Below are 12,915 nucleotides of genomic sequence, written 5' to 3' on the forward strand. Positions count from 1 at the left end.
GAAAGGGGCATTGAAGTGCCTCCAAATTTTTGGCAGCCGTTGCATTCACTGCATAGGCAAACAGTATGGGAGACAGACTTCCTAATAATGGGAACATTGTTTTCAGGAGGCCCTCTGACCTCTACGTCTCTTGCAAGGGGTATTGGAGTTCCTCCAAATTTTTGGCAGCCGTTGCATTCACTGCATAGGCAAACAGTATGGGAGACTCACTTCCTAATAATGGGAACATTGTTTTCAGGAGGCCGTCTGACCTCTATGTCTCTTGCAAGGGGCATTGGAGTGTCTCCAAATTTTTGTCAGCCGTTGCAGTCACAGCACATGCAAGAAAAGTATGGGGGACCCACTCCTTTCTAATGGGAACATGTCGTTACTGTGGCCCAGCTCTATGTGTCTTTAAATTGTTATTGGGGTTTTTCCTAAATTTTGGTAGCCGTTGGACTTAATGAATACCCTATAACTGTATAGCAGACCAGCTCCATTCTAATGTGAACATGTCGTTACTGTGGCCCACTTCAATGTGTTTTTAAATTGCATGGGCATTACCACTGCATGGGCATTACCACTATAGGAGACCCGCTCCTTTATAATGGGAACAATTTTTTTTACTGAGGCCCTCCTCTATGTCTCTTCAAAGGGGTATTTGGGTGCGTCCAAATTTTTGGCAGCCCTTGCAGTCACTGCATACGCAATAATAGTATAGGAGACCCACTCTTTAATAATGGGAACAACAAAGCATAGCCGACTGCTGGTCCTTTAAGAATAGTAAGGACCGCCTGATGGCCCTATAAAAATAGTGTGTGTGACTTTCAGAGTCCCTCCTTCATAAATGAAACAGCATGTGTCTGATGAGGTCTCACACACCACATGGCAAGATAATGTAGTAAAATGTTAAAATGACATTTACCAGTTAATGTCTTTTTCACCGTTGAAAGCAATGCAAAAGTGCAAAACGCATCGAATACACTGTGTGAACATAGCCCAAGGTGTGGAGGAGTATTTTTATTTTTGGTTATTTATTTTGCTTTATATACAAGTCATTACCCTGGAAAGGATGTTCCTTAACATTTTTCCCAGGAAAATCCATTTTGGTTTTGTTTTTTTATGTTTTATTGTGAGTAGGTAAGAGTGGCGTAATACCTCTGACAACATTGTTGATAGCAGTGACCTGGGAGTCAGAAATGCTTCCAGGGGTTTTCCCCATGCTGTTCCCATGTCATTTGTGCACTGTTCCCATCGATTTGGGCAATTTTTAGTCCCTCTGCAGACCGCAGCACTTGAGCATTCCAATTTGTTCGATCTGAGCAACGAGTACCCGACCATTTTAGTGCTTGCTCATCACTACTCCTCATCCAATTAACACATTTTCCCTGGACAAAGTAGGGTCTCGAAGTTACGCCATACCAAAATTGTCACCATAGACCCTTACGTCTAACAATTCTGGTCCAGGAGGCAAGTCCTCTATTTCTCCGGCCTTCATTTCCAGGAGGGTTTTTTCCCCCTTTTCCACCAGAGTGGAGGTCACCCACACAGCCGGCACCTGAGGGCCACAAGGTTCTTGCATTACTTCTGAACAATATGATGGAGTCTCATGTTCACCTGGTGAGACAACTGTTGACCACAAGGCATAGAATAAGGGAAAATCCAACATCCAGACCAACATCCTCTCCTGCCTCATGGCATCGTCTCCCGGCTGGTGTGTTTACCACCACCAGTGCTGTAGGATAATATTTTAATTCCCCGTATAGTCATAACATCCCAATTTTCCAGCCAGTGAACTCGCTGGGTCGCACCATGTCAGCCAGTACCAGGTTCTTAAATCTCCCTGAGTCCAGTAGAGCCACAGCCAGGGTGTCCTCTATTTCAGCCTGACAAAAATGTTTATCACTGGGGCTTCCGCGGTGCCTAACCTTCTAACATACAGGGATTATTAGAACAAAAGTTTTTGTCAATGGGATCAGCAAGGTGGGGACAGATGGCCCTTCCATGGCCTGCTCCAGGCGATGCCAGCAGACTATTGAGACCCGTTCTCTGCTGGCTACGTCTTGAGCGGTGGTCCTTGGTTCTGCCCAATGGGATGGGGACCTGTGGGACTTTGCCGCCACCCTCCCTGGAGGCCCTCCCAGAGTTCGTAGGTAACCCCATACTGCTCTACAAGGTCCACAAACTGGAGCACATTACTAGGGGACTCCTATCAGACCCATTGCTGGAGGGGTGTGGTAAGGCCCTCCAGAATTTTTCAGTCACGATGTGGTCCACCATGACAGTGGGAGACAGTACCTCAGGCTGCAACCACTTTTTTATCAGGTGCAGTTAGTCATAACACTTGGACCTCGTCAGTTTGGAAGGGATAAACTCCCACTGATGTACCCACTGGGCCTGTACCAACACATTTATGTTAATTCATGACAGGATCTCATTCTTAACGATTGTGTAGTCCACCTCTTGCTCAGCCAGTAAGTCACAAAAGGCCTATTGGGGTCCTGATGCCAGAAACAGAGCCATGACTTCCGCCCATTGGTCTCTGGGTAGACCCTCCCTCTCAGTCACTCTCTCAAACATGTTCAGGTAGGACTCGACATTATCTGAGGATTCCACCTTGAGAATTGTTACACGGACCGCTTTCCAGACATCGTGGACCGCCCGCTGAGCTCCTGCTGTCTGTATCTCCGTCACGTGCTGTACCAGCAGCCGGTTGGTCTCCTTTTGTTGTTGGTTAAATATTTGTTGCTGCCAGGTGGCTTCCAGGAGCACTTTCACCACCACCTCCATCTCTGCAGGAATCTCCATCGGGTTTGCGAAAGACCTTTTACCCAGGACATACACTAGCATGCCAAACAGAAGAGAGAAAAAAAAGTCAGATTTTAGATACGGCGTCACTGCGTGTGCCCGCTTCAAGCCACCAAATGTGGGGAGCCGCTCTGGTAGGCAATGTCAGGGATGCAGTAAAGAGGTACACGTAGGTTTTTGGTCCATCCCAGTGCTTTATTCACACTGGCAGCAGACAAAAGAAACAGTCTCACATCAGATAATGTAAAAGTCCAGCTTGTTTCCACAACATAGGTTAGGGCTCAGACCTTCCAGCCCATTCCAGTCTGATGTTGCCACAAAGCGCCTTTCAGCTCTTTCCCACCCACGAATACACATTGAGGAGTTCTGCTATTTATGCTGTCTTAAGACCTGCAGCTGTGCTATCCGAGAGTTGCTCCAAAAACCTGGAATAGCAGTGATTGTCCAGGTCAGGTCTTGACCTCCTTTCCTGTTTACAAGTGCGAAAGGCACTGCTCCATCCAGCACCATAACCCTCACTGCATCACAATACACAGAACCTTATTTAGTGGTAGTATAGGTGGTACAATTTTTTCAAATGTATTATCTATTTGTCTAGAATTATTTAATTGTGTACCTTGATCATTTGTTTCTATTGGTTTCCACTGATCTTGGTATGGCACAGGTTGCAAATGACCATTCAGTTATCGTCCGCATTTTCTTTAAAAAAGCACCAGACTGGAGAACACATACCCGTTGGCCTGGAACGTGACGCGTGTGGGTGCTCTGGGGAACAGTTGCCCGCCTTCTCCCTCTGGCCACCACACTGCTTCTGTCTGCCTCCTGCGATGCTGCAGATCCTTCCCCCTCTGCACTGCTGGCCTTGCTCTACATGGCACCTTCTCAGGTTGGGTCAGTGACTTCATCGTGCACCAACTCGTCTTCCACTTCCACACACTTGTCTTCCTAACTTGTTGACTTAATAACATCACTTGTTTGCAAATGTGTGTCATCATCATCTGACTTTTGAAACACTAATTGCTGATCCCAACCGTCATCTTCTACGGACAGTGAGTGCTCAAATATTTGGGCATTACTACACATAAGCTCTTCATGTCCCTTTTGAAACGTGCAGGGTGATAGGCCGGAATTGATAAATGGAAATGTAAAGAGTTTCACAGGGTGTCTGAGTGTGGGATCACTTGTGTCCTGGTGAGGATTATGTGGTCCAGAATGGACCGTATGGAAGACAGGGTGATGCTGGGAAACATACTGGAAGCATTATCTGCTATCCAATGGACCTCTCGTGGATGAGTGTGCTCCCACAGCAGGCACAGTTTCACCTGGCCCAAGGCCTTGGCCTCTGCATGCACTATCAGCAGCTTTTCCATGTACCTGTCAGTTACCACACACGTTACGCATTTTGAATTAGGTATATATGCCTGCAAACTTTATGGTATTAATAAGGAAAAAAAATATTTTGCCCTGACAAGGACTGTTGTTTTAACGGTGCAACAGCAGCGGTACACAAGTACTGCAATGATAATATTAAACCTGGCCTAGATGCCTCTAATCCTAAACTTTACCTCCACTAAATGCAGGTAACAGTGGTTTTACTACAGAAAGGAAAATATTTAGCCCTGAAAAGGACTGTTGTTTTAATACTGCAGAAGCTGTATATAAGTACTCCTATAGCAATATTATTAAACCCCAACTATATCCCTGCTCTAAATTACGCTCTCCCTCCTATAATAACTCTCCCTGAACTGCTTTCTGAACACACTGTGTCAAGCACTGCGTCACGGGGTTTTATTTAAGACCCCATGACGCGATGCAGCCGGCCAATCACAGTAATGCCAGTGTCCAACATGACTACGCCATTATCGTATATGGTGGAAAAACCCCGCATGTTTATTGGCTGTCTAACAGGCGCCAAACATGTGTGGCGGGGTTAGTGTTAGCATGACGCTCGAGCACCCGCGATACTCATCATTAAAATTTATCAAACAAGGGCGATGATCGATCCAATAATGGATCTAGTAATGTACGTTATATTGAAGACAGAGCCATATAAGAAGTACCCTGTTTATTTCCTTAAGTTCCCACTTTATCACTTCTTACCAAATTGAAGCATCAGTCATGGTTCAAGATGAAGAAAGATCATCCATCATCCTCTGTAAATCATCTCCTTAAAATTCTGCTGACAGTAGTGGCCCTGCCTGTTCCAGGGTGGGGACTGCAAACTGACATGAGACGAAGCAGTGTTTGAAGTAACAACCATTAGGAGATTATGGGACTCTTCTCACTGACAACAAGGCTCGCCTCTTGGGGGAAATCTGCCGTTTAATTGCGGTGTCATCAGCACATTAATGTGACACGTTAGCAATGAATATGGGAATTCTGCCTTTGGATTCAGGTCTTTACAAGTAACAACAAGACTAGAATAACCCAGAACCAGGATATCTCATGATGACCATAATAAAGCAGAAAATAGCTAAATGTATCCAAAGTCTATCCAAATATCTCTCTCTGTAGTGCTCAACATAAATGAGTACACCCCCATTGACAAATAAGATTTTAATCAATATCTCACTGAATATAAGAAGAATTTCCAAAATTTTGACAATTCTGAGTTTCATGGAATATTTTTGACCCCTAGAAGAACTCGTTCTGGAGAATCGAGAAAGATGGATGCTGTAATATGTCACCAACTTGTTCCTTCCAGGCCTAGGGGACTCGGTGCCTCCTTACACATCATGGAGGTCACACACAATACTAGATGGAGGAGTTATTGATAAGGGGTGTACTCTTTTATGCATCAACTAATTGGAGTAAAACTGCAGATTTTGTAATGAAAGTTATATTATTCATCTCAATGTCATGTTATGAGAGAAAATGTTCTATGAAACTCAGAATTGTCAATATACTGTCAATTGTTCTTTTGCTCAGTGAGATAACTATTAAAATCTTACTTGTCAAAGGGGGTGTACTCATCTATGCTGAGTTCTGTATGTATATTGTGACAAAGTGACTGGCAAAGTACTGGATGGGAGATATGTATCACTGAGGTTGTTAGCTTCAGTGATATGAACCTAGGGAAAATACTCCAGCACACTAAGTGCTGAGTGGGGGTAATCAGCCATTTTAAGGGCTAGGTTTTTATGTGAATAGCTGAAGAGCGGGTGGAAGGCTGTTAACCATATCTCCACCCCAGGGTGGGGTTTAGAAGGTAAATAGACAGCCTTCTGAGTCTGTTCAGTGAGCCTCGAGGCGCAAACTCCAGAGCTATATTTACAGTGTAAGCCAGTTGCTGGACCCTGTTTTCCCTGAGCAGGCAGATCCCCGCAGCTATATGGACTGTACTATGTGTTATCTTTTATCTTCCCGTTAAGTCAGAAAGGCTGTGTTTGTTTTTGCTGAACTTTTCACTGGTTTATGCCATGCCTTTTAATAAACCAGGAGAAGACGCTAACGAGAAATGTTCCTGTGTCTACCTCTGAGAGCAGCTGAGTGAGCGAGTCTACCACAGGTGGTGCTAGAAGTGCGGGCAACTTCCCCAGGGAGCACGTGTGACGGCTGTGGATAAACTGAATGTTTTGAGTGAAGGTGGCGGTAAGCCAGGAAGCGAAGTCAGACAGCATGGAGGAGCACCTGGTCCAAGCCCAACAGCAGCAGTTAACTGCAACAGGAGAAGAACAAACTGTTGGTGCAGCAGCAACAGCAACAGGTGGTGCTTATGCGGCAGATGGAACTCCTTGCAGAGGCCGTTCATGGAATGCAGGCAACCCATCCCCCACGTCCTGGTGATGAGTCATACATCCGGAAGGCAGTAAGACAAGAGATGCAAAAGATGACCCCAGCCGATGATTTGGAAGCTTTTTTGACTGTGTTTGAAAGGGTAGCAGAGTGGGAGAGGCTGCCGCCAGAGCATTGGTAGAGGTGCTTGTCCCCTATCTAACTGGCGAGCCCCAAAAGGCTTATTATGACCTTTCCTTGCAGGATGCCCAGGACTATGCCAAACTAAAAACTGAGATATTGGCACGTTCAAGAGTAACTATGTCTGTCCGAGCTCAAAGGGTCCACCACTGGGCGTATTGTGGTGATAAACCCCATTGCTCGCAAATGTTCAACCTGCTGCATCTGGTTCAGAAGTGGTTGCAGCCGGAGTCCTTCACCCCAGCTTAGATGGTAGAGTGGGTTGTAATGGACAGATTTATCCACTCCCTTCCTATGCTGGTTGCCCAGGGGAACCCCCAAAATGGGGATGACCTGGTTGGCCTAAAGGAAAGGTACAGGTGGTTGAGAGGTCCCTAAGAAAGCTGGGCACAGTTGCATCCCCGTACTGGGGCACCCAGAAGTAGCCCAAATCTCAAAAGAGGGGTAAGAGAGCCACAACTGGGATGAGTCCGAGGTCCGAAGAGGTTGCTGAGGGGTTGTCAAAGGCCACGGGTAAAGACTTAATCTGTTGGCGATGTCACGGTCCTGGACACATAGCCGCCCATTGTCCTTTGTCCTCCAAACAGATGGTCTTCAGTATAGAGAGGCACTGTTTGTACTATGCCTATCCAGCCTGCAGTACGGACTATAAGCCCATGAGGGGCCGCAGGCATGTCTCGTACCGAAAAATGGTGTACTGGTGTTGGGACTCAGGGAGTTTGGTGACCCTGGTAAGGGCTACACTCCCCCCCACCAGTTGATCCCTGGAAAACACGTGGGCGTCCGCTGTATTCACAGGGACGCCAAGGACTACCCTGTTGCCAGAGTGACTATAAAGACGAACTGTGCACTGAGTTCCATGAGGTTGGAGTAGTTAAAGACCTTGTGCACCAAGTGATAATAGGGCAGGACTTTAGCTTGTTCTGGGACTTATGACGAAAGGCTGGGTGCCAAGTTACTCAGACAGGAGCCGGTGCACCCATGAAGAATCCCCATCGCAGTCGGAGGTGGATGAGTTCCTCCTGTGGGTCCTTGCTGGCGACGAGGATGAGATAGTAACCCATGAGGCCAAAATTCCTGAGTTCGGGATTTCTGGGGGAAATTTTTGGACTGCTCAAATGCAGGATCGGTTGCTCAAGAGCTGGGGGCCCGACACCAGGTTTCCATATTTTGCGGTAAATGAGGAGGTGCTATATCAGGTCACTAAACGGAGAGGAGAAGTAATAGAGCAATTGTTAGTATAGGGTCCCAGTAGGCATAGGGTACTATACCTGTTCCATTCTCATGTCTTGGGTGGGCATCTGGGAGTAGACAAAACACAAGAGTGGGTCCTTCAGAGGTTCTACTGGCCTGGATGTCATCGAGAGATTGTTAATTACTGCTGGTCCTGCCCTACCTGTCAGCTAACTTCTCCTGCATCAAACTTCCGCATTCCCCTAGTGCCATTGTGTAGCGTCGGCGTCCCTGCCTCCTGCTAGGCAGGGACGCTGTTCCCCTCACCTCTCCACTCCGTGCCCGGCGTCCTCCTCCCGCTCTGCTGGCAGCGCGCGCTGCTTCCCGGCCACTGTGCTTAGGGCGCGCGCGCTCCCCCTCTCTTGAAGGGGCCGCGCGCGCCGTCCTAAGCAGTCCCCGGCCAATGGCCGGAGGAACTCACCATATATAAGGCAACTCCTCCAAAATGGAGGTGCCCGAGCAATGTTGCTGCAAAGCCTTCACTCTGCTTCCGCCCTCAGGTCCCGTTACCAGTTACCTGCCAGTCACCTGCCAGATTCCTGCCTGTTACCTGCCAGTCACCTGCCAGATTCCGGCTTGTTACCTGCCAGTCACCTGCCAGATTCCTGCCTGTTACCTGCCAGTCACCTGCCAGATTCCTGCTTGAGACCTGCCTGATATCCGTTTACCTGCTTGCAAGCCTGCGGTCCGACGGTCTGCTTTCCGACACCTGTCAGTCTGTCTATGGACCAGCCTGCCCGCTCACCTGGGAGCGCTCATCTGCTACCTGCCTGCTAGCCTACCTGGAGGCTCCGCCGTCACTTGCCGTGACCACCTGCCTGTCCAGAGACTCTTGCCTGCTCACCTGGGAGCGCTCACCTGCTACCTGTCTGCTAGCTTACCTGGAGGCTCTGCCGTCACTTGCCGTGACCACCTGCCCGTCCAGAGACTCTTGCCCGCTCACCTGGGAGCGCTCACCTGCTACCTGCCTGCTAGCCTACCTGGAGGCTCTGCCGTCACTTGCCATGACCACCTGCCTGTCCAGAGACTCTTGCCTGCTCACCTGGGAGCGCTCACCTGCTACCTGTCTGCTAGCCTACCTGGAGGCTCTGCCATCACTTGCCGTGACCACCTGCCCGTCCAGAGACTCTTGCCCGCTCACCTGGGAGCGCTCACCAGCCACCTGCCTGCTGTCCTTCTACCCAGAGACTGTCCCTGTCACTTGCCGTGAGTAGCCGTCCTTCTACTCAGAGACTGTCCCTGTCACTTGCCGTGACTACCTGCCCTTCTACCCAGAGACTGTCCCTGTCACTTGCCATGACTACCTGCCCTTCTACCCAGAGACTGTCCCTGCCACTTGCCGTGACTACCTGCCCGTCTTCCCTGGGAGCCACCCGCTTCCTTACAAGGACCACCCCCTTGTATAGTTGCTCAGAGGTTCCGCCTCCCAGACCCGTTACACATTGCCTATTATATAGGTCCCATTTGACTGGATTGTGATGGACCTTGTGGGGCCTCTAGTTAAATCCTCCAGGGGGCACCAATACATCCTTGTGGTGATGGACTATGCAACATGGTACCCGGGGCGGTACCACTGAGAAACTCCTCCACCAGGAGTATAGCTTGAGAGCTAGTCCATATTTTCTCCTGGATGGGCTTGCCAAAGGAGATCTTGACAGACCAAGGAACTCCTTTCATGTCCAAAGTGATGAGGGAATTGTGTATGGCTCTCCACATTACACAACTCAAGACGTCAGTGTACCATCTGCAGAAGGACAGGCTGGGGAGAGATTCAATAAGACCTTGAAGTCCATGCTTAAGAAGGTCATAGAGAAGGATGGCTGAGACTAGGATTGCCTACTACTGTACCAGCTGTTCTCTATTAGGGAAGAACCACAGGACTCTATGGGGTTCTCACCATTCGAGCTGCTACTGTATATGGACGGCACCCTCAGGGTCTCCTGGATATTGCAAAGGAGACCTGGGAAGAAGATGTTACACCCCACCAGTTCCTGTTCGATATAAGTCTGGTCCGTTAACGGGAATTATATCGGGCCAGAAACCAGCACAGGTAGCATGGGAAGTTAAACCAAGAAACAGAAGCATGGATTCGTGAATCAGATAAAAGAGCAGTCCAAGGTTAAATTATATATTTAATCACCTTAAGGGCACACTAGACAATACACTATATACACAAGGGTTATACATATACTAGATGATGGCCCGATTCTAACGCATCGGGTATTCTAGAATATGTATGCGGCCGACCGGGCGTGACTAATCAGCGAAGCAGTGTTTAAATGGGTTGTGCACTACTTTAAATTAACCCCCCAATGTATCCCCCCGGGGCCCCTAATGAATTTTGGAGGACCGGGGAGCGAGGCCGCCTGTCGGGGAACTTCTGCTGCGAGCAGCCAGGAGATGACCGGCTAGCACAGGGTGAGCGTGTGAGCATGGGAGCGGGTGAGAGTGTGAGGGTGAGCGTGTGAGGGTGAGCGTGGGAGCGTGTGAGGTTGAGCATGGGAGCGTGTGAGGGTGAGCGTGGGAGAGTGAGAATGTGAGCGTGAGAATGTGATCGTGTGAGGGTGAGCGTGTGAAGGTGAGCGTCTGAGGGTGAGCGTCCGAGGGTGAGCGTCAAAGCGTGAGCGTCAGAGAGTGACCATCCGAGCGTGAGCGTCCGAGCGTGAGCTTCAGAGCGTGAGCGTCGAGCCAGAGCGTCAGAGCCAGAGCGTGAGCGTCAGAGCGTGAGCATCAGAGCGTGAGCGTCAGAGCCTGAGTGTGAGCGTCAGAGCGTGAGCGTCAGAGTGTGAGCGTCAGAGTGTGAGCGTCAGAGCATGAGCGTGAGCGTCCGAGCGTGAGCGTCCGAGCGTGAGCGTGAGTGTCACAGCGTGAGCGTCAGCGCGTGAGCGTCTGAGAGTGAGCGTCCGAGAGTGAGCGTCAGAACGTGAGCGTGAGCGCCAGAGCGTGAGCATCCGAGCGTGAGCGTGAGAGCGTCAGAGCGTGAGCGTCTGAGCGTGAGCGTCAGAGTGTGAGTGTCAGAGCGTGAGAGTGAGCGTCAGAGCGTGAGCGTCAGAGTGTGAGCATAAGAGTTTGAGCGTCAGAGCATGAGAGCGTGAGCGTGAGCGTCACAGCGTGAGCGTCTGAGAGTGAGCGTCCGAGAGTGAGCGTCAGAACGTGAGCGTGAGCGTCCGAGCGTGAGCGCCAGAGTGTGAGCGTCAGAGCGTGTGAGCGTGAGTGTCCGAGTGTGAGCGTCCGAGCGTGAGCATGCAAGCGTGAATGTCAGAGCGTGAGCGTCAGAGCGTGAGCATCAGAGCGTCAGAGCATGAGCGTGAACGTCCGAGCGTGAGCGTCCGAGCGTGAGCGTCAGAGCGTGAGCGACCGAGCGTGAGCGACCGAGCGTGAGCGTCAGAGCGTCCGAGCGTCAGAGCGTGAGCGTCAGAGCGTGAGCATCGGAGCGTGAGCGTCAGAGCGTGAGCATGAGCGTCCGAGCGTGAGTGTCCAAGCGTGAGCGTGAGAGCGTGAGTGTCCAAGCGTGAGCGTGAGAGCGTGAGCGTCAGAGCGTGAGCGTCAGAGCGTGAGAGCGTGAGCGTGAGAGCGTGAGCGTCCGAGCGTGAGCGTGAGAGCGTGAGCGTCAGAGCATGAGCGTGAACGTCCGAGCGTGAGCGTCCGAGCGTGAGCGTCAGAGCGTCTGAGCATCAGAGCGCGAGCGTCTGAGTGTGAGAGCATCTGAGTGTCAGAGCGTGAGCGTGAGCGTCAGAGTGTGAGCGGCCAAGCGTGAGCGTCAGAGCGTGAGGGTGAGCGTCTGAGGGTGAGAGGGTGAGGGTGAGCGTGAGCGGGCGAGCGGCTAACGGCCGCCATCTTTTTCTGAAATCCCGCGTCGCTGATTGGCCGCGGCCTGACCAATCAGCGACGTGGGATTTCCTGGCCAGACAGACGGGATAAGACGATTATATATATTAGATAATGGTCAGATATGCAAATACAATAGTAGTAGGACAAAAGATATAAGCAGATGAATCATGTCAATTACGGTTGTGATGTCCGACCATGTATGCGCTCATGGGGACCTGAGCTTCCAGCAGGTTCAAAGGTCCTTCACAGCACATTACTCGACGTGAGCCCCCCTGTTCAAAGTGGACCACATGCATCAGAGAGAGAGAGCCAAAAGGCCTTATTCTAGCTTATATCTCCCTTGGGTAACTCCCCTCCTGCCCTCTGGGCTGAACCCGAGTCCCCTCCCATGGAGGTTTGTAGCTAAATCTCCCAAAACATATGTTTGTCTTGCTTTGAGCTCATCAACTTGTGTGATCTGTCACTCACAGCCTTGAGGCTGGGCCCCCCTGCTCAGCTCAGTTTCCTGTCAGTGCTGGTGAGAGGGAAAAGTTTTTTTTTGTTTTTTACAATCCCAGGCCAAGTAGGATACAAATGATTGACATGGAATTATATCTCCAATATTCTTCCCATGGTCCTTTGAAGAGGAGATGGCGTTCCAGAAGTTGAAGCTTGCCCTATGCAAATAACAAGCCCAGGGGACGGGGGATGACTCGGTTACCCGGGCCTTTAGCCTTAAGGAGGTCGCGGTGGTCGGCTCCCGGGCCCGTACTCTGGGGTCTCTCTTTAAAAAGGCGTTGATAGATGTTAAGTTTATAAAAGTTCGTGACGCCACCTATGGTTTCTGATGATATTCACCAGCGCTGCGCAGTCCACTGAGGCTGGTGATAAGGCAGCTAGATGGTATGGCTCCCCACAGGTGAAGCTAGGCCTCAGGGCAGGGTACGGACGGGGATGCAGGACAAGGAGACTCAGCCGAGTCGGAGCAAGAACAGGGACGGACACAAAAGTCACTTCAGTACCTTTTACTGATGGAATTTTCAGGCACTCCCCGGAGCACTGTAGGGTGAAGGGTGTATGTCCGGATCCTCCCCAATGAGCAGGTTTTGGGCCTCCTGGTTCTGGCTTCTGCGTAGTAAGTTTCTGACCTGCCTGGAGCTAGGCCTAACT

The 12,915-nt window shown here is 50.1% G+C and overlaps 1 protein-coding gene across 1 annotated transcript in view; it reads right to left on the minus strand.

The window, feature by feature from the left end:
* Window positions 1-2,469: 2,469 nt before the first annotated feature.
* OBSCN (obscurin, cytoskeletal calmodulin and titin-interacting RhoGEF) overlaps window positions 2,470-12,915 on the minus strand; it is a 528,918-nt gene continuing 518,472 nt past the window's right edge. The window contains exon 71 of the mRNA XM_073676881.1: window positions 2,470-2,822. Coding sequence (XP_073532982.1) covers window positions 2,470-2,822 — 353 coding nt within the window. The remainder of the gene's footprint in view (window positions 2,823-12,915) is intronic.

Source organism: Phyllobates terribilis, unplaced genomic scaffold (genome assembly GCF_046119375.1).
Source record: "Phyllobates terribilis strain yellow unplaced genomic scaffold, ASM4611937v1 Scaffold_4__5_contigs__length_816908805, whole genome shotgun sequence".
NCBI classification, from domain to species: domain Eukaryota; kingdom Metazoa; phylum Chordata; class Amphibia; order Anura; family Dendrobatidae; genus Phyllobates; species Phyllobates terribilis.